Here is a 25,834-nt window from a genome sequence, read left to right on the forward strand (position 1 = left end):
TGCGTTTTTTCTTCCTTTTTGCTTGCCTCTTAAGGCTGGTTTACAGATTGGCGTTTGAGTGTGAGAGAGTGTGTGGCGCTTGCTTGTAACCGCTTATGAAAAAAGAACACAATCGCACCATCTATCAGGTAGCGCTTTTGACCTCTGTATGTTTCCTCATTTGTTTGCGCAAGACCCTTTCGTCGTACGCTTGAAATTATGCTAGTAATTTTATAAGCGACCATTTCTCATAGAGGATGACTAGATGTGATATTTAAAATACAGCCAAACCTTCAGTCCAGTGATACGCGGATCGAAAGTGTTCCGAGATGTACATTATAGATTGAGCCGGTCGTAAGCGGTCTCGTTTTAAGCGACCATAACGCACTAGATAACACACAAACTTGAATGTGTAAACCAACCTTAATCGTATTTCTAAACACAATGTCCCATTACACGATTTCCAACACTAATTTTCTAAGTATAGCTACAATAGTGTGTTTATTGTTCGTTGCCCAATGGTAAGGCTAGCGTAGAGCGGTGAGGTTTGAGAAATTTGTGATTTTTTTGTCGGATGGAGTGTATTATCTACTCATAGGTTTTTGGAGCAAGTAGATGGGTAAGTGGTTCTCACCGGTGCGATAATTCATCCTACTGCTGGTGGTAGGATGACGGTCAGTAACTACTTCAGTTCTGTTGAACATTTTGAATCTCTCGGTAAGCAGATCGATTTTGACAAGTTTCGTGTTCAGATATACGGAGATTTTAATCTTCCGGGTGTAGAGTGGTCATTGCAAGTTTTAAACAATAATACGTTAACAGCTAGAAAGGCCTTTTCTTTGTTGTCTTTTATTAACTTGAGTGGTCTAGAACAATTAAATTCAATACCGAATTGCGCAGGTAATACCTTAGATCTCGTTCTTTCAAATGTCCACATTCTAAGCTTAAGTCTGGCTTCCGATCCTTTGGTACAAGTTGATAAGTTTCATCCACCTTTAATAGTGCAGTTATCTCTTCTGTGGAAGTCGCGGATATCGTCAAAGCCATTAGCTTACAGCTTTTTAAAAGGAGATTACCTTGGCTTGTATAAATATATTGAAACTTTCGACTGGTCTAACGTTCTCGCCATGTCTGATGTCGATCGTGCTACCGAGACTCTAACAACAGTTGTAAAAGATGCCATCGACACTTTTGTACCGAAGCGTTCAACAAAGCCATCCAAATATCCTGAATGGTTTTCCAGGGATTTAAAATGTTATTTGGTCAAGAAAGAACATTTCCACCGTCTTTATAAAAAATGCGCCTCTTCTTGTAATTATGTACACCAAATTCAGTTTATTTCGGGCCTTGGCGAAGAAACTGTTCAAGCGCGATAAACGCATGCATCTTGAGAGCGTAGAAAATAGCTTATTTCGCCGCCCGAAGACTTTCTGGAAGTACACGAAGCAATTCACGAAGCACGTCACGTGTATGTTAACATACACGTGACGTTAGTCCTATCATCTGCTTACGTGCCTGTTCAGATAACGCCCCGGGTTATGTTTCATCACCTCATGAAGTTGCAGATGTTTTCGTTGATTATTTTGCCAAATGTTTCTCTGACAATAAGCAATCAGTTCAACCGGAGGGTAAGGAGCTGATTTGTCACGATGTTTTCAGTTCCATAAGGGTGGACTCTCTTGATATTGCCGAGGCGATAAGAAAGTTAAAACCCAAGTTTTCTTCTGGCGTGGATGGTGTACCAGGCTTTGTTATCAAAGGTTGCAGTCAGCTGTTCATTCCTATTTTGAAACACATTTTTAATATGTCACTCAGTTCAGGCGTTTTCCCTTCGCTCTGGAAAAAAGCAGTTGTTGTTCCTATCTTAAAAGGCGGTGACGCATCTATAGTTGCGAACTACCGTCCAGTTTCTCTGCTTTGTGCTTTTTCCGAGGTTTTTGAGATTGTTGTGCATAGCAGGATGACTTCTTATTTCCGTCAAAAATTAACGCCCTTGCAGCACGGTTTTTTAAAGGGTAGGTCTGTGGAAACAAATTTGTGTACCTTTTTAGATTACTGTGTGCCGTTTGTCTCAAAGAGAGAACAAGTAGATGCAATATACTTCGATTTGTCAAAAGCCTTCGATAAAGTGAGTCACGTGTTGCTTTTGTCCAAGTTACATCTGTATGGTGTCTGTCCAGAATTGTGTAACTGGTTTAAGAGTTATTTGTCTTTTCGATCAAATAGTGTTCGGGTCGCTGACAGCTATTCCAAAGAGTTTTTTTCAATATCAGGCGTGCCCCATGGTTCAATTTTGGGTCCTCTACTGTTTCCAATTTTTATAAATGATATAGCGTCATGTGTAAATAACGTTGAACTACTTTTATTTGCTGACGACATCAAGTTGTTCAAGAGTGTTCACTGTCCTTTAGATTGTGATCTGATACAACATGATGTGTCTAGTATAGCACAGTGGTGTAAACAAAATCAGATATTTCTTAATCCTTTAAAAAAAAGGTGATATCTTTGTCTGACGGCGTGCGATCATAAATAACACTTATCATCTTGAGAGAAATCCGATTGAACAAGTGTCAATTGTAAGGGATCTTGGTGTGTTCATTGACTGCGGATTAACTTTTAAAAACCATGTCTCTTTTGTTGTCAGCTCTGCAATGAAAGTTCTAGGAGTTATATCGCGTTTGACCAAGCATTTTAAAAAGCCCCATTGTTCAATACATCTTTTTCATTCCTTAGTGGTTTCAAGGCTTGAGTTTGCTTCTGTGATTTGGAATTCAATATCTGTAACACAGGCTTTGATCATAGAACGTGTGCAAAAAAGATTTATTCGAATTGTTTATGATAGATGGATTGGACGACGCGTGTATTATGACTATGAATGCTTACTGAATAGATTATCGCTGAAGCTTTTATCACACAGAAGAACAGTCCTTGACTTGCTATTCCTGCATAAGATCATTAATGGTGCCATTGATTCTTCATGGCTTATTAGTAAAATCAATTTCCATGTTCCTTTCCGCGCGACGTGACAGCTCACCTGTTTTGATATTTGCTCACCATGCCGTGTGTCACCTCTTTCTCGTTTACAGACATTATATAACAGCATTGTGCCACCTCAAGTTGACATCACCACACCCCTGCCTACATTTCGCTGTCAGTTGGACGAACTTTTGGTCACTTCATAGTGCGTCAGTGTATATGCGTATCAATTTCTTTTTTAATGAGTAGGATTTTTGTTTAAGAGTTTTTATTGTACGAGTTGGTGTACCTAAGAGAAGGCCGCTCGGCCGTTTTAGGGCACCCGAAAAATAAAGATTATTATTATTATTAATATTATTATTATTAGAGCCAAGTACTTCAAAGAAATTATGAGTATATCGGTTAATACAGTAACATGATATATTGAAGTCGTAGTTTGAATTGAATTTGCAAACAGTATATATAGTTTGGCTCATGTCTATAAGCAACAATACAGATTACCCGATGAAAAAACGGCGGAGGCTTGGGATACCAAACTTTCATCAAAGTGGTACGGAAGGAGAACTAAATTAACACTCTGAAGGTGGTTACTTTCTTTCAAACTGTCTACCTAAAAATAACTACGTCCCTTCCCAGTGTTTTTGAAGCAAATAAAAAAAAATAGAACCCTCAATTAGAAATATTTTGGTCCTGCTTTAAAACCTTGAACCTTATATATCAAATATTTCTGAACGTTGTGCACTGGACGTTGCATTTAAGAGCGAGAGCGCCCGCTTATATGATTATATCCTCTGTACACAAACATATATTGCTATTGCTTTCTCCGTTCACACTCCTGTAATCTCTACTTTCGGCTTCAAAGAGCGTGTACCGTGGACGAAAGAACATGATACGGAAAATGAACTACTGCATAATTGCGTCAAGACGTTGTCTTATTTAGCAAACAAGCTCGGTTTTCTAATGAATGAAAATGATTCTTTAGTGAAACATTGGGACTACCAACCTCCAGCTGATCTGTGCTGTCGTGCATGACAGGTCCTTGTCCTGGGGATGTGCTCACTTATGATACCGCTGCGTGTTCAGAAAGACCCTGAGACGACTTTGTTCATCCCACGCTTTGTCCATTAATTTCCTAGAGCACGACGTCGACAGAGCGAATAAATCAGAAAGACCGTCGACATAAACGACCTTGCGTTTCTAGGAACGGCCTTCTGAGTAGCACGTGGGTTCAAGCAACTGGCTTTGTGCATAAGCGCACATCCACAGCCTATTCTGTTTGTTCAGACTCTTCGTGAAATGACCTTAAATGCGCTTTCTCTCCAGAGCTCTGCACATGGAAATACATTAGGAGCAGGTAATGATGTTATAATGCTCAATCAGGGAATCGGACTTGCCGCCAAAGAAAGAACTGTTTCATGCGAGGAACCGACTGAATGCAAGTGTACCCTACGTGACCGGGTACCTCCAAATTAAATTGAAGGCCGCTAACTCACCCCAACGTGTGATATGGTTAGGAAAAAAATAATTCTCTGCAGAATAGCTAAAATTTTTATTATTATTCTTCTATGGAATGTATCGACGCGTTGAGCACTTTTTCCTAGAATTTCTCAGGTAGTATGCGCGTATTTATTATCTTGTATATTGACACCAAGAACAAAGGATATTAGACATTTATTTACAAATTCAGGTCTGTGAGGAACTCTATTATATTTAGTATGAAACCTAATAGAGTTCAAACAAGCTGCGTACTCGAGATTTATTTTATTCATTACATTACCCGAAACACTTTCATTTACCGGTAACTTATGAGCTCGGTCTCTTCTTTTTTTTTACTTTTTTTTCTGTTTGTCCCCAATTCCAGCCAGTAACTGACCTCCCTTGGTTCGTTTAGAACGCTGGCCAATAATAGGTCCTTTCCGAAATACAGTGCCATCTGGTGTTTCATATATCAGTTTAGGTTTTGCAATATCAATGGCGGAAATGAACTTGTATTTTATCGGTCACCGTCACTTTCGCAAGTCAAAGGCACGCGAGGAATTGTTCACTGTGAGTTATGTCTAGATAACTTTCAGTTCGATAGTGAGCAAGAACCTGCAGTGAGAACAAAACTCCAACCCACACAGACGCCTCGATAAAATGGTATACACCAAGGGGATTTAAAGTCGATTGTGTGCCGCCAACAGATTGATCGACTGAAAATGAGTTAGAAATAAACGATTGCGTAGCTCTTGTGTTCCATTTCTACGTCGCGTCGTACAAACTCCCCCCCCCCCCCCCCCCCCCCCCCCCCCGAAAGGTGCAGGGTTCGCATCATCCGCTTAGGAACATCTTCGACGTCTTCCATTATCAGTCACTAAAAGACCGCCATTAGTACGGCACCGACGCCGTTCCAGAGATGATGATAGCGATCAAAGTGGCCAGACTGAAATTCGATAAAGGTCGATTGCCCCAATATGCTCGAGCATTCTTCGTTCGTCAGCTTATATCCGTCCCCGTCTCCCGAGACGTTGTCGCCCGAGTGCTGCGCTCGTGTTATTGCCGGCCGTCTCGTGCGATGTATCCCTCGAGATGTCCTCCAAAACGTCAATGTTGATAAAATCCCCGATCGCTTTCGTAACGGGCACAGTGTGCGTCTTGTTCAGGGATGAAGCAATGCGACGTTGCGTTTGATCCCGTCCTTGCTCGGTTTCATTTTATCAGGGCCCGGACTTGATTCTCTGCGCCACAGTTAGGACTGTTTTTTGTATTATTTTAGCATATTAGTTTTTGTTAATCGCCGAGCTTCCTCCGTAGATGGCGGCGTTTAGTTTCCCCTAGGGGACAGCAGTAGCTCCAGAGTTTTTAGAGAGTGCGAATGCAGATGCCCAATCAAATATTTTGATTTGATTTGACTTGATATGGCCGAAATAGGCGGAGCGGTGACTACCCGGGAAAGGAAAGGGAGCGATATGCGCCACTCATTGCAGCTGATCAATGAGAACTCAGATCATGCAGGCACGAAAGACAAAACACACGAGGAGACAGTATCCCAGAGTATACTCGGTACATTCAAAACTAACCGCTGGGCTAACCGGATAAACACCGTCAAAACAATTATTTATGTACTTCATAATTCCTCGAAGGCCCCATTACAAGGAATGGGAAACTAAAAGTTTCAATAGAGAAACATAGTAATAGAAACTCGTGGAGAGCGACACAAGGAACGGGAAACTAAACATTGCAATATAGAAACATAGTAATGCAAGCCCGTGAGTAGCGATAAGAAAAATACAAATAAACACAAAAAAGAAGAAAAAAATGAAGGGCACGTTATTAACATGCTAAGACTCAGCATCGTTTGCACAGGGACCTAAATGTTCACCTAGTGGCGTTTTAAGTACGTCAACATTGTTAGTCGTCACGTTATCAGGTAAAACATTCCATTCTAATATTGTCAAAAAGGAAAAAGAATTGGTGTAGGAGGTGGTGGAGGCAAATCTGCGCTTTATTATGCAGCTGTTGTCTATTCTTGGGAAAAACAAAATTGTACCTGGGAGTCCAATTTTTATAAGCGTGGGGTTGAGGTGGTAGACCTTGTAAAACTGAATAAATCGAAATATCCTCCGTCTAAAAGCTAGCTCAGGAAGATTCGCTCGCTCTCGCAAACTAGAAACACTAATGTGAAAAGAATAATAAAAAAAAATTAATCTCAGACCTCTGTTTTGCACACTTTCTGGTTCTCGTTTAAGGCAGTTTTGCCACGGGGACCATACAGATGCAGCGTACTCTAGCTTTGGGCGGACTAAGTTTAGGTACGCGATCTGTTTCACTTTAGGGAGGAGGAGGGGGGGGTGGGGGGGGGGGGGGGGGGTCTTAAGCTTCTTGGCAGAAAAGCCAGTGTTCTATTATCCTCAGCGATTATGTGATTAATATGAGTGATCCATGTTCAACTGCTTGTTATAGGAAGGCCAGGATATTTGTAGGGTGAATCACTACTGAGTACTGCGTCGTTAATATTGTAGGTGTAAGAGGATAGTGATAAAATACGAGAAAAAGTTAGCAGTTAGAATGTACCTAAGTTCAGGGACATCTGCCACTTGTCACACCAATGAGCAGTGGATGATAAGTCGGTTTGCAGAGGTCAATGATCGTCAGTATTCGTGATTGTGCGATAAATTACGCAGTCATCTGCAAAAAGGCGGATGGTGGAAGAGACACAGAGAGGGAGATCATTAATGTAGATTAGGAAAAGAGGTGGTCTAAGTACGCTACCTTGAGGGACGCCTGATGTTACGTTAGACTCTGAGTTATTGATGCGAAAGCATTAACTGTCTCATGGAGCGAGCCGACGTCATCAGTTTTGAAACCGTGCAAAACGGCACCTTAATGAAACCAGGCGCGAAGCTAGCCAACGGCACCTTTTACACTTCAATCCCATTGGCTGGCACGCGTCGACGAGGCTCCCATTGGCCGCTGCGCGTCAGTTTCTGTGGTGTCATCCTGAATGCATTATCACGCTGTTCTGTTATTACTAGAGCTGGGCAATTGATCGATTAACCTACCGATTAATCGATTAATGCTTTAATCGCGATTAATTTTTTAACCGGTTAATCGGTAAAATTTTGACGAACCAAAATAAAATACCAATTAAACGCTTTCACCATGCGTACATAGACGAGAACACATATATGAAGTGAAAACTTTAATTTTTTTATGTGAAATATTAACTTATAGTAAACTGTAAGAGCGAGATTTGTTACTCCAGACAAGTGCAAAAAATCACACGTGCCCCAGCGACTTCAACGCCGTGCGAGTGTACGCTTAGCGCAGTAGAGACTACTGTGAGCAATCCCAAAGGAGGTCGAATTCCTACCCGGAGATTATCAACGAACAATGTTTTCTGCATGGAGCTGAAGTAATAATCTGTGAGAGTGAGTGCTTTTGAACTGTTTTTAACTGTATATCGAAGTTGATTCATAACCGAAATTATTTCGCCGTTAACAGATAACCAGCAAAATAAAAAAAAAAATTAAAAAATCTATGGAATTTTTACTTTTAAACAATATTATTATCTTAGAAATAAACGAGACCGATTAATCGATTAAAGGATGGCGATTAATCGGGTTAAAATTTTTAATCGACGCCCAGCCCTAGTTATTACTGATCACCGTGTTCGCTCGCCTCTTATCGGTTGTACGGGGCGTGGCAATATATACGGCGCATGGAATAGGCAACCTGCAATGCTGTTTGGTTTGGCGCAATCCAGCGACTGAAGCAAGAAATATTGAGTACCCCTGGGAGTGGCGGGTGCATTGTTCAAACGTGAGCTTATACTCTGGTGGCGCCGCATAGCCTATGGCTCAAGCCTATGGCTGAAGCAATCATGGCTTCCTGGGGTACTGGGTATCCCAGGAAGCCATGATTGCGTAACATGCCAGTACAGCGGAAGCTACGGCCCTGGCGGGCCAATGGGAACGTGAGTGCGCATCCCCGGAGCGCGCCTCTACTCCGAAGAAGTATCAGGCTTTTCGCTGCGTCATGCTCCAATATGTGTGCGTTGCGCTCGGGTACGTCGCGCATTTCGAAGCCTTCGGCACGCAGTCTGGGGCTTATCGTTCACCCCTTTGCCAAGTTACAACGAGAGGGGGTATAACCGTGGGAACTCACTCTGCCGGCTGGCTATAAACCGAGAGGTTCGTTCTGCTGGGAACTATAGGTTGCTGTGTGTTGCTTCCTCGCGCCGCAAGGCACATTACAGTTTAAACGATCGCTCACCCGATGGCGCTGCGCGTCCGCGAAGCAGCGGCTCCACCGTTCCACGCCGAAGGTCAGCGCATTGTACTCTGCAGATTAAAGAGGGGAGCGAAGAGCGGCGTGCGTGCTTTCGCATTCACAACTCATAAGAAGTGCTTAGGTGTACCTCGAGCCTTTTTGCGACGGTGTATTGGGAGCGACCAGAAATAAATTTCGATATCCAGGCGGAGATAAGGAGATCAATTTTAAAATGGTGAAGTTTGGCAAGAAGATGATTATGAGGAACTCTATCGAAGGTTTTTGCAGAATCAAGAAATACGGTAGCGACTTGTGTTTCATGTTCAAGGTTAAAGCGAATGTTATGTACGAATTCTAGGAGTTACGTTTCACAAGATGGTCCTTTCCTAAATCCATGATGATTAACGTTGAGAAAGTTATTGGACTCATTATATTTTATAAAAATTGAAAATATGATGTGTTCAATAATTTTGGATGGGATACTTATGAGCGATATGGGACGATAATGAGGAGGTGCATTTCGGTCTCCGGACTTCCGTATAGGGATGACAATTGGAGATTTTCCAATCAAGGGGAATGTAACCAGAACCAAGGGTTTCACGGAAAATGTAAGACAGAAAGAGAGTTGATATGTGTTTAGTGTTGAATAGTATCTTGGAATTGATGAGGTCATTTCCTGTACTTGAGGTAAGTTCCTGAAATTCGATAGTTTTCAAGACACCGAACGGGTTGATAATAATCGCTTCCATTAACGGGTGATTAGGAATATGAATCTCCAGAACAGTATTAAGGTTTTCGTTGGTAAATACAGAACTAATTATTTATTTAGGCAATCAGCACACTGCTTGTCAGTTAAAGCTAGTCCTTCAATGATTGTGACAACGAGAGGGGCGAAAGGTTTAGGATTGATCATATGCCAGAACTGTTTGGGATTGTCGGACAATATTTTTAATAGATCTTTTTCATAAAAATTCGATTTTGCGTTTGCAATTTCTTCTCCGCAGAATTTTTCACATTCTTCATGTTTATCCCGTGCCTCCTTATTGGCGGGTGATAGCTTACCCTCTTAAATAACCTGTTATTTGTGTTGCCTATTTTATTAATTGCTTTAGTGAACACTGGGTTGTGCCCGCCGGTTTTAATATTGGGTTACATATTTCCGGGTTAAAAGGATTACTTGTTTTTAAATTGGATCCAGTTTTGTTGAACTGTGCGCAAGCGAAATGTTTCGCGAAATTATTCATAAAATATTTCTAATTCAGTGTTAATTCAAGCGTTGTAAGCTTTATTATCATCTCTAATGTGTTTCTGGTGAAGGCATTTGCGTGTAAGAAGAAAGGAAAAATTAGAATGTGCTTTGAGGTGATCACTGAGCCAAAAAAGTAATGAAAGGTTATTATTAATACTAGGATCTGTAGAAAGACAAAACCAGTATGTTGCTGCCCTGAACAGTGCTTCTTGTTGGTTGATTATTGACATGATTGAGGTTGAAATCTAAACACATACCCATAAATTGTTTTGATTCATTATTGCTGGCAGATATGGTGCACCAATTAATGGCGGGATAGTTAAAATCACCGAGAAGTACAGGAGTTGCTTTGGGGACATTTTGAAAATAAGTTGCTAAGACATTCGTGTAATAAAGGAACAAAGTCTCTACTTATGGCTGGTGGTCTGTAACAAAGTCCAAGCAGTGTCTGTGCTAAAGGTGATGAAAATATAAATCCAAACCATCTCCAAGCCAATCACTAACGATGGCGACAAGCGGTTCTTTATCGCTATCAGTACTCCCCCGCCCCTTCTGTTAATCCTATCGCATCTGTATATTGCATAATTTATGTTGGAAGGAAATATTTCAGTCATGAACCTCGGGGGTCAGCCACGTTTCGGTTAGAAGAGCAAAATCGGTTTGCAATGAACCGATAAGAGAGTACAGGTTGTCACGTTTAGAAAGCAAGCTCCTTGTATTAGTAAAAAAAAAAAGAGTAACAGCAGAATGTTTCGTCAGTTTGCTTTATTGACGAAGCAAGAGGAGCAGAAGAGACCTGGGGCCCTAAACTCGTCAAATACAAAGTTGGAGGCAAAGTTGACGGAGCGCGCCGATTGGACGATCACGACAATGACTTCGCGTTTTTTTCGTCGACGTCCAATCGGCGCGCTCCGCCAACTTTCGGCTACAACTTTGTATTTGACGAGTTTAGGGCCCATGGGGCCCTAAACTCGTCGAACACAAAGTTGGAGCCCGAAGTTAGCGGAGCGCGTCGATTGGACGCCGCCGAAAAAAGCGCCAAGTCATCGTCGTGATCGTCCAATCGGTGCGTTCCGTGAACTTCGGCCCAAACTTTGTGTTCGACGAGTTTGGCACCCCTGCTCTTAGTTCTTGGGTTGCTATTCGCTCGGGGGAATGACACATCGGTTGGTATAATAATAAACGAAACAATTTCAATCCGTGTTTAGCTTATCAAATCACAGCCTAAAACGACACTTGTTTGGTTTAACAAACGCAAGCAATTTCCTTCTGGCAACGCGTAGGTTTGCCGGAAAGTCTTCGCCAATAGACGTAGTACTGCCATTCAGCTTGAAACCAGCCGAAGGAGTGGTTTGTATGTTTTAGAAAAAACAAAGCTTTGCAATTATTTGTCTTTGTTTTTCGGGGCTGAAGGAACCAAGGCAATGTGCTCTGTCTATGGCAAGATCATCCAACTGAATACCAAGTTTTTCGGCGCACACAGAGAGAACGAGCTCCTCTGATTCGGCCCAAATTTCCGTTGCCTTGTCAGGAAGATTATAAAACAGCAAGCGTGAGCGACTTTCTGTGTCGTCGCAGCGTGCTTCTAGTTGCCTCAGCTGAGATTCAGCGACACTGGTCCTAGGATCCTCAGCAGAAACCGGCGCAGGATTTAACTTCAAGGAAACCAGCTCAGCTTCGAGGTTTGTGACTCGGGAGGACAGACTAGCTACGTGTATGTCCGTTTGCGTCTGCTTTTCTCCTAGTACCTTTACTTGGTCCATCAGAGCAGTTTGTCCAGTTTCAAGGTTTTTGTACAATGATGTGAATACTTAACCAAAAGTTATTCACTTTGTGCCTTAGTGAGGGGTTCCGGATTGGATTCAATGTCACCACATGTACGTAAGAGCAGCCATTTCCAAATAGCAACTAGGCATGACCGTGGGCTCGGCAGAACGTAGGTATAGATACACTTCAGAGAGGGAAACAACGATTTCGGTTCACCGCAACGATTTCCCGATTTCCCTACAGACCCTTTAGGGGGGGGGGGGGGGGGGGGGGGGGTTGTACACCCCCCCCCTTGTTTTTCTGAAGGCACACCCTTAATTCGCAACGACTCCTCTACTCTCAATGCCCCCCCTAGAAATTTAGACCCCCCCCCCCTAATTTCAATTTGTGGGGAAACCCCTGGTTCACCAACTTTCATAACGAGGAGTAACAGTTTAGCGGTCATCGCTCCGCGATAGTTGCCGAGCCTATTAGCGGAAAGGGCAAAGACAAGACGAGGAAATTAATGATGCATTTTTCAATCTAACATTCTCTCATTTCTTCTTTTAATGAAAACATTCCTCACTTTCTCCTCGCCTTTTTTTAATGTTAAACAATTAGTTGATAGTAGCGCTTGTACTGTTCGTATCTTCGTCTTGCGCTAATTGTTTCCACGAGGTTTCCGGTATAGCCACCGACAGCCTACAAAACGGGGGGGCGTGACGAGTTCTTATCGCGCCACGGCCTGTAAGATTCCGGCGTCGACCGCAAAGAGCAGTAAAAAAAGAGATCACAAAACAGAAAGCGTGGACACAATAAGCAAGGACCCACATTTCTTAAAGAAGCACTAAAACCTCAATGGTCGTTTTTTTTTTTGTTTTTTTTTGTCAAAAACTACGCAAGTTGTAGTCATAGACCCGCAAATAAATATACCAAAAGGCGAAAAAAACGTTCTCTGCGCATGAGCACACCTTTTTTTATTTTGGCGGCCTTCTCTCCCGCTCTTCACCTCCTCGCTTCTTTTTATTTGTGACGTAATCGATTATAAAATTTAGTTGCTTTGTAAGTGACATTTCTATGATACTTAACAACGGCATTCGTAAAAGATGCTCTTTATTAACGCAAATGCGAACGCACTATTGCCCTTCTTTTCGAAATACCGAAAATCAGAGTCCGGAGTGGTGTCGCCTCCTGGCTTTCTATCGTCCCTCGGAAAACATGGCGGCGCTAGACGCATGTAGCACTGAGGATGATCGGCGAGTTGGGGAATCGGACGAAGTTCTCTTTTTTAGGTGTCCGACGTCCTCTCGGACTTCGAAAAGGAAGTTGTCAAACGGTAAAAGTAACTAGGTTTGGTGTCTATGTACCGTAGTTTTGGTTGCGACACTGCCGGGGCACCCTTTCACGCACAACCTGCGCGACCTGGCCCCTCCCGTCGCTCACAAAAGCCATTTCGCGTTATCTTCGGCCTCGCACCGTTCCAAAGAATTTGAGATCGCTGAAAGGGCCCTAAAAGAACTTCAAACTCGAAAGTGAAGCGTCATGTGCTCACAGCGATAGGCGGCAGTCACGGAGGCGTGAGAGAAACTCGAGTTGCAGGACGACGCAATCTTTGACGTCACTGCACTGGTGCAGACCCCGCGGGAACTACAAACTCGGCTTTTAATTTTTTTTTTTTCTTTTTTTTTTCACTTTATAAATATTGAATTTCCAAGTTTTGAATTTTGAGAGTAATGTCCTAGCATCGTTTTCAATCGTTTCGGATAATTAAAAAAAAATTTTTTTGACCTGTCAGTGCCCCTTAAATTTCTGAATGACTACGGTGTAAATGAAGAATAAAATAGTGTGCGAAGGAGCATATTGAGAACCATGCTCAACAAAGTGATTAGTGGTAAAATAGCGACAGGGTTTGCTGACAAAAACCTCTTGTTGATCATTCGTCTCGGAAAGGTACACTGTGGTTAAAGGGTAAAGCAGACGGATGTACAAATGTGACAATAAAATTAATAGGATATAGTATGTGTTTCTTTGACTAAGTAGGCAAATAAATTCACGCGCGTCAGTGTACGTGGACGTATAGACGATTGCAGGTATTGCGGTTCCTGGTGGTGTCATTTCTTTCCTTTCTTTTCGTACTAGTGTACGAAAATTGTTTGCTGATTTAGCTTTGTTTAGGACTACGGTAATGTAAAAAAAGCGAATACGTCAGTGGGGACTAACGTTAAAAATACATAATATAAGTAGGCGTTAGCCGTAGAGTATTAACTTTCTCTCCGTGTAATACGGCCAGCAAGTGTTCCAAAATGCGTCTTTGGCGGATAGGAAACGCGAGGACGGGCACGCCGATCAAAGGACAACATAGATAACGCGTAGGGAACGCACGATAACGAGGCAACCAAGCGCGCTGTCGTTGGTTAAGGTCGGGGGGAAACAAAGGCACGTGGACGGATTTGGGGGTAAACAAACGCACGGGGTGCGTAAGGAGCGAGCGAACTTACACGCTGTATGCGTAGCTCTATGCGGCCGTAATAGCGCGTTAGGCAAAATGCAAACCAACATAATACGCATCTCTGCAAGATGAAAAAGAATCCAAACCGGTTTCAAAATGCCAGATTGGGACTCAAGGATATTTATTAAGTACTTAAAAAAATCATTTTTGACATTTCGCCGCATGTCGGTGCTCTCGGTTTATTTATTTATTTTTTTCAAGAGCGCAGTGATACTTTTACTGTTTGATTATTGGATGACATCGCGTAATGCTTCCTCAATAATACACAGGAAGTTTGATTGGTGATGGAATTCAAGAACCTTTCAGTATTTTGGAGGGCATACTGTTATTTTGATATTTTATGGGGTATGTTGTCAATTTCCTAAAATTTACTAATACGTTGGGTTGTAATGAATATTTACACCCGTGCAGTGAACGTTCTACCACATTCCAGCAACACCATTATAAAATCGAGAGTAGAATGTGGTAATACAAAACAAAAGCCGATTTCTGCGGTGCAGAAATCGGCTTTTTTTCAATATTCTCGCGGTTCCTGCCCTTCGGGTCAAATACTGTATATCCTGCAGACCTTATGCAGATATGTGGAGTTTCATTTGGTTCTTTGCTTTTTCTAAGGTATGCAGCAAGACACAGAAACTACTGGAAAGACCAGAATGTCATCCAAGAAGAATTCTCTCTCATATTTGCAGCTGTGCGACGAATGATGTTCAAGGTGAGAATTATATTCTGGATGTTCTAAAAGTACGTAAATAAACTGAATTCTAGGTATTCGCGACTCCAACTAACTATAGGTGGCGCCACTCATTTTCCAAGATGGCGGGTTTAGTGAGGGTCAGAGATGCGTGCCGCTGTTGAGCCTGTCTAGTGTGCTGGCTTCACTGAGCGACATAAATTATTTCTGGTAATACGAGGAAGCTAATGTTTTATGAGCGCAGGTCACCTCTTTAACCTGAAAACAAGAACGGTGTTTAGCGTATTATTTACGGAAGGATGCGCGTTTTTATTCTGGAGCGAAACCGAAACTTACCTCTATTTTGAATTTAATTTCTCGATATAGGTCTTAATTTCGAATTCTTTCATGACTCAAGATGTGCCTCACATCGTAATTATTTACTTAGAAAAGTTGTTCGCGGAAACTTTATTTTGTGACATATTGTTCGATCCAGGCTGATATTTGTAGTTGAAAAAATCAGTGCTGATATATGTGCGTTCTCGCTGCCTTTTTCTCGCTCAGATAATCGTCATGGGAAATAATGACAATTATCCCAGCACAAGGATAAGAGAATAATTCAAATTTTTACAATATGTCCACGAAACGCATAAACTAATAAACGCTGCTCTCACTGCAACAACCCGAAGACGGAATCCGAGTCAGACAGCTGAAGTGTGTGTGTGTGTGTGTTTTATAGCACCGCGTGACGCGTAGGACTTCATATCACATCCAGTGTTTGACTGTTTGTCTTTCTTGATAACTATGTCAGAGTTTTTCATATGCTGAAAAGAAAACAGAATTATACCTTTCTGGAAAGACTATTATGGTTAAATAGAGTATTCTCGTGATGTTGGTGTTAATTGGGGGCATACATTGCCGCGATTTGTATTAAAAATAATAATATTAAAATTCACATATTTGAATAAGTAATTCTTCAAGCTCTAATATGATTTGTTGGTTACGATCTAATTTGAAACGCGCGAAGAAATATGACAATGAAAACTGTGCTAATTATCCTCACTGGTTCCAATTGCTGCATTTTAATTACCAATAAAATTAAAAAAATAGTCTAAAATAAATATGAACATTTTAACTAATGTAAAATTCATGTAAAATTACATTAATTGTGGATAAAGTATGTTGTGCTATCAAAGCCGACACATTTGACAATCGGCGAAACGTCCAGAGTCGCCACTAATATACTTCCAAACCAAATGCCCCCCCCCCCCCAAAAAAAAAAATAAATAAAAATAAATTGTTTTTTTAGTTATTAGTTTTTTTATAACATTGATTTACTTTTGTATTTGCTCGCCGTCGTTTTGCCTAGCTCAACCTTTCCAGTTCGAAGGAACGCCCACCTGCTTGCACGTCTGCTCACTGCAGCACGTTTCGTTGGCGTTGGAGGCCGGTGAAACAGTAGTGAGTTTTAATATTGCGTATTCGAGCGAACGCAAGTGCTGTGTGTTTGCGTTAGCTTTGCGTGTTCCACACAGCGCGTGCGCGGAGCCCGCAATGGCGGTCTTGGATGGCGCATGGCGATGAGGCGCACGCACAACGTGGGGCACGCAACTCTAACGCAAACGCACACCGCTTGCGTTTGCTTCTATGCGCAATACTAAAACTCTCCAGGTACAATCCCATACCGGCTGCAGCACTACGTTGGGACAGTGAAGAGTGTTGTTTGCATTGGAAATGACATTTTGCGAGCCATGATCGCGAGCAGTTCCGCCATGCCCGCTGAGCAGGAGGATCGGGGGACCCTCACTCGAGCGCTTCCCGTTTCCGCCGCGGGAGGGCGAGCGTCGAGCTGGAGACGCGAATAGCAAGTTTTAGTGGATTACCAGTTCGAAAACGTAGCTGTTCCTCCACAACGAAGGCATTTGCGAACAATATCCGCGGTAGTTTCTAACAACAAACCTGTTCTGTACAACTCTCGAACAATCTGAGCTATATTCATTGAAGTAAGCACGTTAAAACTAATGATGGAGCCGTGAATTTCTTGATGCGTGTCTGGTAGAGAATCTTCAAACACTTCGGACAGTGTTTGCTTCTATGTGCCTATTCTTAAGCTATAATAGTCGAATAACGGGTATAGCCATATACTATGTGGATATACTAACAGTCTGCACTGCATGCAGAGATATCCATTTCTCGCTCCTTACTTGTATTCTATAACTTAAAAGTAAATTAAAATAACGATGCCTCACAATAAATAACTCTTCTGAAAAATTAGCTCCACGCAGTTCATGATTTGATGCAGATACCGAACACACGCATTCTATTTTGTGTGTGAAAACCCATTACATCGCAATATGTAGGCATATATGAGTATTTTCTTCCTTGTATGCTTGTTTTATATATAAAAAAAAATCTAAAGTTGGTCCTCTGAAGTTTTATTTATCGTAAAATATCTAACAGCTCTACAGAGAGCAACGCAATTACCACGAAGAGGCATGCAATCTGAGGTTCACGCAATATTTCGTGCCTGGTGTATTTTAATGACTGACATTTATTTCAGCCATTTCATCAAATGGACCAGGATAGATACCTTGAATTCGGGAAATTATTTGGGTGAGTCCACACATCCTTCCCAGACTTTAAAACTAAGTTCTAATCACGCTTTCCGCGCTCTTTTGACCTACTTGCAGCGTCTATGAAGGCACAAAACCCGTGCTCTTTGTGGCCGATCCGGAATTGGTGAAGCGCGTTCTCGTGAAAGACTTTCCTTCTTTGCCGAATAGAAGGGTGAGTGAGATATGTAAAGTTTGACTTCTACACGCCGTTCATCACTATATCTGAGAGTTCAACCAGCCTAAATGCCATTACGCAAAAAATATATATATATATATAAATATATGTATATATACTGTCGAGTCCTGTTATAACGAAGTCGGTTATAAGGAAATAGTGTCTACAGAGTGTCGATCCCGATTTCTCGTTCCCTTTTGCACTTTCTTACCCGAAATCGGTTGTAACGAAATATCGGATATAGCGAAGTGATTTCCGATTTCCGTTGACTTCGTTATAACCGGGCTCGACAGTAGGGAGTTTTAGGGAACCGTTTTTGCACATCCGATATGGTACGATGGGCCCTCCGGTACGAACTGCGCATGTGCGAGTCTTTCGTGGTAGCGCATGCGCAGTTTGTACCGGAGGGCCCATCATAGCGTATCGGATGTGCAAAAACGGTTCCCTAAAACTCTCTAGTATATATGTATATCTGTGCCTATACTGGTGTTTCGCCTAACGATGGACCGCAGACCATGCCGCGAGTAGTTCAAGCGAATGAAATGCCGCGTGAGCGTCACGTGGCCTTCGGGAGGAACCAGAGCGATCACTCATCTCTATTGTAGTAGGCAGGATCGCGGATCGGGAGCCCGTCGGTGTCGCCACCGGCGGCCATTGCTTGACACCAGGCAATACACGCAAGTCTATGAGAGAAACGCACACAAATAAGAATATTGAAGCATATACGCTGTGCTCGGAGGCGAGTATTTTATGGTGTGCTGCGATCCTTATGTCGGGTGTATGGAGATCGAATCGGTATTTGTCAAATGTTCGGTCGCTGATTAAAAAATCAAACGTACCGGAGCATCTACGGCTGAGCTGGCAAGCTTGCTCTCGTAGTGGAGTAAACAAAGGAACTTGCCGTCAATGAGACCGTCCTCGGGGAAGCCCAGAAGTTGTTGAATGACAAAGAAGTTCCATCTCGACAGCGGCTTTCCGGGAGTGAGCGAATTCCGCGTAGCAAATCTTTCGAGCTTGTCGTCTGCTGAACCCAACTCAACGAAACCGCCACCGACTCCGCGATTACTCTAGGTAACTCTCGCGAGGCACGTAGCCAGGATTCTGTTTCGGGGGGGGGCCGTTAATGACAAAATGTTGTATGAGGGGGAGGGGGAGAGGAGGTCCCAGCAATATGGAAGATTTCGGGGGGGGGGGGGGGGGGGAGCGCGGGCCCCATGCCCCCCCCCCCCCCCCCCATGGCTACGTGCCTGGCTCTCGCCTCATTCAGCTGCACTACATTTTTTGCCCAGCGCAGTCACCCTCGACCACAAAATAATTATTTTTAAAAACTGCAAGGGCTGTCAGTTTTAATGTTTGTACGCAAGCTATTTGACGTGCTTATCGAAAAGCAGCCAAAAAGTTTCAATGCCGACAACAGCTTAAAAACGGAGGAAGCGGAACTTTTTCTCGTCCTTCCCATAGAGTCCCATGCATTGGCTGGTGTCAATCAATGGCCGCCGGTGGCGACACTCGGCCCAAGCTGCCGAGGCCACGGTCCGCGATCCAGCCTACTACAATAGAGATCAGTGAGAGCGATGCGCGATGCGCGAGGCGCGTCGTCCCGTGACACTTTCATAGAGCCGCTTGGGCTGCGATGGCTCGAAGCGCCCGGTGCTGCGGTCTGTCATAAGGTGCATGGGAGTATAGACATTTGCAAGTATGGCATCTGGGCGCCGTAACCTTGCTACTAGAGTGTGTAGATCATTCTATAGCCAAGTCGGGAAAAATGGATGCTAATGAACGTAACCGTCATAACGGGCGGTAGCCTGCGCCACCCGGCCGAGGTGGCGCAAGTCTTGTTAAGGCGTGACCATGGTTGCCAAACTGGTACCCAGACAAAGCATTTTCAACCCGCGATGGCCAGACTAGCTTTTGAAGCGTGGCTAACTAAAGAAGTCTCTACTCTCAGAAAATAAGTTAGCTTAAGCGCTAATTAGTTTTATTCTCTACCTTACTACTAGAAATTACCGAATGAGGAAGGAAGGGAGTAGGTGTCGAGCCATGGCGTTAATGTGCAGGTTGTGCAGTGGCAGCGTTTTTCTTTTGTCATGCCCAATTTATCTCCTGCTTGTTCATTAGTATTTGGCACGACACGTGCTTTCCTTGTTTTACCGCGTAACTCCCGCGTGTTTCTGCGCTGCTATAATCATTCCGTTTCGAAATGGCTAGGAGCGGGGTCGTACTTGCTCTTATATCCAAATCCACACGCGTCGCCATGTTTACGTTTACTTGTATAAGGTTTCTACTGCGCAATCGCGGGTGCACGGCAGGCAGGCACACTCAAAGTGCGTGTGTCGCTCCTGTAGCCTTTGGCTGTGCTCACATGTAAGGTGAAGAGGGTGTGAGAGTAATTCTGATGCGCAGGCGTTTACTTTCAACGATTCTCTTTTGGACAACATGATGAGTATTCTCCCTGTCGAGAGATGGAGAAGAATCAGACCAGCAGCAAGCCCCGCGTTCTCTACTGGAAAGCTGCGCAAGGTTTGTGCCGTTATTTAATAGATGTTGAAGCAAATATTTTATTTTTGAGCATGGACTTAGGTTTCACCGTTTCAATTCCTTAGAGTCAAAGTGTACGTGAGACCCAACATCATAACTTCTTAGGCAGTAAACTTTCAATATTTACTTCACAGTTATGTTTGCGATTAGCTGTGGGTTGTGCGTGTTGAGTTCCTTGCGACTTTGAAGTGGTCTATTCTTGAAGGGGCCCGGGGGGGGGGGGGGCGGGGGGGGGGGGATATATGCCTTCTTTAAATATATATTGCGCTGCACAGTGAAGGTCCTCTCGCCCTTTACTTGTATACAACACCGTATGCGGCTAAATTGTCGAAGGCTCTTGAACTTAACGCACCGGTGACGCAAAAATCAAAAGATTTTTAGTAGGGTACGTTGTTGGGCTAGTTGGTTCATCTTAGTAAAACATATAAAATAGCGCAACAGAGAGACAAGGACAAGAAGTATACAGGACAGGCGTTGTTGTGTACTATATTGTTGGAGAGAAAGAAATATGGCTCATTCTAGAGGAGCCCGCGCAGCTCGTGTTTGATGACACGGCGGTTTCAACAGTCTCCAACACGCAATCGTAATCTACATTTCATCAGTGTAATCAAACAATCGGTTATTTCAGCATTCCAATATTGTTGGCTGCTCACGGCGCCCCTACGGATGTGTAACTGATACAATATAGAAGAGAGCGAAAGAATGGGCGTTTAGAGGACCTTTTGAGGCAAATATATGCCGCGATATGTCTGCGACCAAAAATGGATACGCCGCAAGATATACACGCACGAGCGCCCGTTGAAGGTGGAGTAGTAGTAATGCGCCGTTCATACTGGCCATGGGTGTCCTAATGCAGATGGCAGCATAATCGTGCACAGATATATATGTCTCTTTCTACTCATTAATGGCCCATTCTTGCTTAAACATGCGCAGTCCTGACGTGATTACCACAAAAAAATCTTGATTTTTTTTATAAATTTGGTTATTATTGTTGGTACCCAGATGAGCCGAATCTAGTAAAAGAAGGAAATAAATAAAGGGAACGGCCTTTGCTCAGTATCAAGTCAAACAAGTGAGACACGTAGATAAGTCATGCTTAGTTTTGAACAATATATCTATTTTAGTACGCGTGAAGAATACTTGCTATAAATGTAGAGCAGTGCGCTCCCTGAGAATGGCGTAAAATTCTCCCTGAGAATGGCGTAAACCAAGAACCACAAAGCATATGTTGAATTGAAAAAAGACGGAGAAATTTGCCGTGTTCTTTCAGTAGGCAAGTTGTGTTCCTAGGCGCTAACAACCTAACAAACGTAGGGCGCGGTTTCTTATGTTCACGCTTTTGCATCGCAACTCGTTCTTTCACGTTATTTTTGGTACAATCCCGCTTTCTTATTTTTTGCGATAATCCGATGCACGGTACTTGCCACGCCCCGCGTTACTTAAATTTGCAGGGCCTACATTGTAATTAAAATTAAAGCCGTTTTGTCTATCCTTAATCTTCGAATGGCCTATCTTTATGTATCATTTCAATTAAACAAATGGTTATTCCAAGAAAAAAGTGATTTGGTGTTGAATTCACGACGCAACAATATTTGCTACAGATGAATTCCTTGATCGCCGACTGTGCCAGGAAAACAGCAGAACACTTGAAAATGACCGCTGAAAAAGAGGGAGAGCTGCTGGACATTAAACAGTAAGTGAATATACGAACGCACTGAACATTTTCTTTTCTATCTCCCGAGAACGGGCTCATTCCGGGGATACGATATTTAAGAATCTTGTACAAAATGAATAAATAGTGTCTTCTATGGCACACATAAGAATAAATACTGCAAATGAAAGCGTATTAAAGGTTCTTTTTTTCTTTTTTGTGGTTCCTGGGTTTGTGGACCTCTCAATGATTGGGTGTGGTGCAGGACGGCTTTTCTATGACGCTGAACGCACTCGTTATGATATCTGACAAGATTAGCCTTTGAACAGACTTAGTTTTTTACTACAAGAAAAAACTACGCATAACAGAACACTATCATTTCGCCCAAATGTAGCGCTAGCGGTTCGGAAGAGAAGCCATATTTTCAGAGCTTGCCGCAATCTCATCAGATACATGTAAAGAATTCTTTAAATTTCTCAAAAAAAAAAAAATGGCACAGGTTCGCCGTTTTTGACGCCATTTATCTCCATGTATTTGTTATCTTCTCTAGTTGCCATTTTCCCATTGTAAATATTCAAAAAGCATTACGCTAGTGTGCGTTCAAAGAGTTTAAATGCTCCGGTGTAGCGATCAGCAATACCTTCGCTGTGATTGAATTTATAATGGCCTGCTGTAAGGAAAGTTTGGGTTTTGTGACATCCTCCATTTTAAAAGCGGACGACAGGCCCTAGTTATTTGTTGCCTTGAGTGATATACTACACCGAGAAAGTGTGTCCACTATAATTACCAGGAACGTTCTTACAAAAGCGAAGACGGAGAGGAAAATACCTTGGTAAGGACGTGTAAAAGGTAACGTAGAGGCTTAATTTTATACCCTCTAATTTTTATTTCCGAACTCCTCCGGCGTTAAGAAGCCATGAACTTGATTATACAGGAAAAAAAGATTTTATCATTTATTCCCTCGCTTTAGATATGAATATATTATATGACTATTCTTGACTCAGAATCTAGAAGTATTGCTGAAGTACCCGTGGTTTGTATATCCTTTTTGCTATTAATGCGCCTGCTGCATTGCATTTTATTCGACATTTATTGCGAGCTTCCCTTTCTCCTTCTGTTTAGGCGGTGCAAGGAGTTATGGGCCAAGTTTGCCGTACTGATCAGTAGACTAATAATAATAATAATAATAATAATAATCTTTATTTACGCGTGTAGTTCACTTCATAGTGAGGCGGGTCTGTCAAAGCCAGACAAAAGGCTTGTTGGACAAGACCCTACAGTTTGTGATTAAAAAGCGTCCCCACACACGTAAGCTTCCAAGCTCAACATACATCACAATATAAACGATTATGGTCACACAAACACATGCACATACACAGCACAGTTAAAAACTTGCACTTTTAGATCGGAGCATTTGCTTCAGTTTGTTTAGTGAGTCCACAGTGTAAACATCGTCCGGTAGGCTATTAAATATATAGGGAACATAAAAATTCCGAATTCTTTTTCCGTAGTTTGTCACAGCAAAAGGCATTTCATAGCGCTCGGTATGTCGAAGTGATCTAGATACGACATGAGGTACTCTGAAATTATCGCACCAAAAGTGTTTCAATATAACGGTCTGGTCGCGCTCTGTCCAGTTTTATGAAAATATCTGACATTTATAAGATTTGGACATACGTATGAGCAATGATCTGTGCCTGAGCCATCAAAATAGATATCATTTGTGAGATTTTGTTGCAATCTCTGTTAGGAGGCTTAAACTGTTGCGAAAAAAAGGACGTATATAATCGTAAAAGCATTAATGAGATTTTTTTTTAATTTATATTATGATATACATACCTTGAAGGACCCAAGTTAAGAGTTTCACACGCTCCCTTGGGAATTGACCGTATCTATGAGAACCTAACTGTGCGAGTGAATCCAGGGGTGAGTTACGGGATGGAAACATTCTCGGAAACATTTGAAGTATGTACCGTTTGGTGTTCTGGTTGGTAGAATTCAGGTCAAAGAAGCACCATGTAGTAAACTCAAGAACTCAGGAAGAACTTAATTACCGCCGTATTCACAAACCTCCCTCCAATTGAGGGGCCCCTCCACTTCCTCGAGGTTGGCGCGAGGGCCGGCGCTGGTCCCATCGCGACGCAGGATCCGTCGTCCCGATTGGCCAGCGCCGGCCCTCGCGCTTTCTTCGAAGAAGTGGTTGGAAGGGGGGCGGGGGAGGGAGGGGGGGGGGGAGGAGGACGGAATGGGGGATGCGTTTTGCTGGTTACCTTTCATATTCATGTGGTTGTTTATTTTCAGATTTTACGGAAACTACGCTCTCGATGTGATTGCCAGATGCGCTTTCGCCACTAGACTGGACTCGCACACTCAGGAGACCAATGAGTTTGTCACCAAAGCCAGGCAGGCCTTTTCAGGCAAAATAACGCTGCCATTAATCTTACTGTGTAAGTAGAATATTGCTTTAATGCAATGCCCGATTTACAAAACATCAATTTGTTTTCGGTCCGTTTCTAATTGCAACGTTTGGTATTCAGGCCTCTGTATACGGTGAGAAAATGTTAAAGTTTGAGTGAAGTGCTTAATTTTATGAAATATGCAGTGAAGAACGTATTCATTGTAAAAAGAAAATTAAGAAGGGAACTTATTTTTAATTGCTGTACTCCTGTCTTGAAAACGAAAGTGAACGCGTGAGTTCGTTCTTTATCCTCTACTACGATTCCCATGAGAGACCACGCAGGTCAAGGTGTCGTTCATAAAAAAAAGAGACCATAGATTTTTTTTACAGATATAATGGAACGATAAGGATGTGATCATGGATGCTGACGCCATTTCGTTCGAGAATGAATGCGTTTTGGTATTTAAGGAGGAGGGAGGAGTATGTATAAGTCCCCACTTTCGTTTGCTCTGTTTTTGTATATTTTGCACATTTCCGTTATCGCTCTTCTATTTAGTGACTGACAGCTTAACAAACGCAGGGAGCGGCTTCTTATCTTCAAACAACTTCGTAATTTTAGAGTTGTTATCGATTTATGTCGCAATCTTATTGGCGAAGAAACAATATCAAAAATAGCCTCGATTCACCACACTCTGTCTTTCTTAAGCTGTGACTATAATGTACTTTATTTTTGACGCTACTTCTTTACCTTTGTCTTCTTACTATTATGATGAGGCAGCTATTGGCGCCAATGCATCATCTCTTTCACATTGTCTACTTTTATCTCCTCCTCCACCAACCAGCATACTGTTCAGTCCCACAAGGTATAAAGACACACTCACTTTGTCATAAATTAAAATTATATAGAGCTGCGTATTATGTAAGTTTATGCAATTTCGGGCCCGGGATTGTCTTTTAGAGACGACCATTCTTTTTCTTCATTATTTTTTTTTTTGTCCTGTTTCCCAAAAAATTTGTTCCCGTTCTTGTATTTCCGTTTTTATTGCGTGCTCTGATTACCTCAGCTTTCGGTTCTTCGTTGAGAAGCGAACATGTCTACCCACGTATACAAGGTGTAAACGTTGGTAGCACGTGTAGCGACAACATCTATATTGAGAATGTCTGATAGATATGCTAGTGGTGTTTTTTTTTTTTTAGGTATTAAAATATATTTGTGATTTGTTGATGCGATCAGAGATATAAGCTCCTGCTAAGCGAGTATTAGAGGAGCGAAGTGTTCCTCCAATACTTTTAGCTGGATAACAATTTTGGTTGCGGTATTATGCTCTTATTAGTTTATTGTTCTTGTTGTTCGCCAAAGGGGTTCGGCAGCCTGTGCACGCTACATAAAATTAACAAACAATTTTGAATTTAATTGCTTGTTTTAATTTATGCATGACATTTTGATGCTAGTGTCATACAGTACTATGTAAACAGAGGATTAGTTGAAGTATGGGGCGTATAACTTAGACACTGACTGTTACTTTGGAATAACTTTCTAAAATGCTTGGCAGGCAAATACGTTGATCATACTACGA

The 25,834-nt window shown here is 42.4% G+C and overlaps 1 protein-coding gene across 1 annotated transcript in view; it reads left to right on the forward strand.

Moving 5' to 3' along the window:
* The window catches only part of LOC115327181 (cytochrome P450 3A24), a 49,169-nt gene that overhangs the window by 3,499 nt on the left and 19,836 nt on the right, over positions 1-25,834 (forward strand). The window contains exons 3-8 of the mRNA XM_029988136.4: positions 14,826-14,922; positions 17,441-17,493; positions 17,571-17,667; positions 20,074-20,190; positions 21,810-21,901; positions 24,161-24,306. Of these exons, the coding sequence (XP_029843996.4) occupies positions 14,826-14,922; positions 17,441-17,493; positions 17,571-17,667; positions 20,074-20,190; positions 21,810-21,901; positions 24,161-24,306 (602 nt within the window). The remainder of the gene's footprint in view (positions 1-14,825; positions 14,923-17,440; positions 17,494-17,570; positions 17,668-20,073; positions 20,191-21,809; positions 21,902-24,160; positions 24,307-25,834) is intronic.

Source organism: Ixodes scapularis, unplaced genomic scaffold (genome assembly GCF_016920785.2).
Source record: "Ixodes scapularis isolate PalLabHiFi unplaced genomic scaffold, ASM1692078v2 PGA_scaffold0__279_contigs__length_252992795, whole genome shotgun sequence".
NCBI lineage: Eukaryota > Metazoa > Arthropoda > Arachnida > Ixodida > Ixodidae > Ixodes > Ixodes scapularis.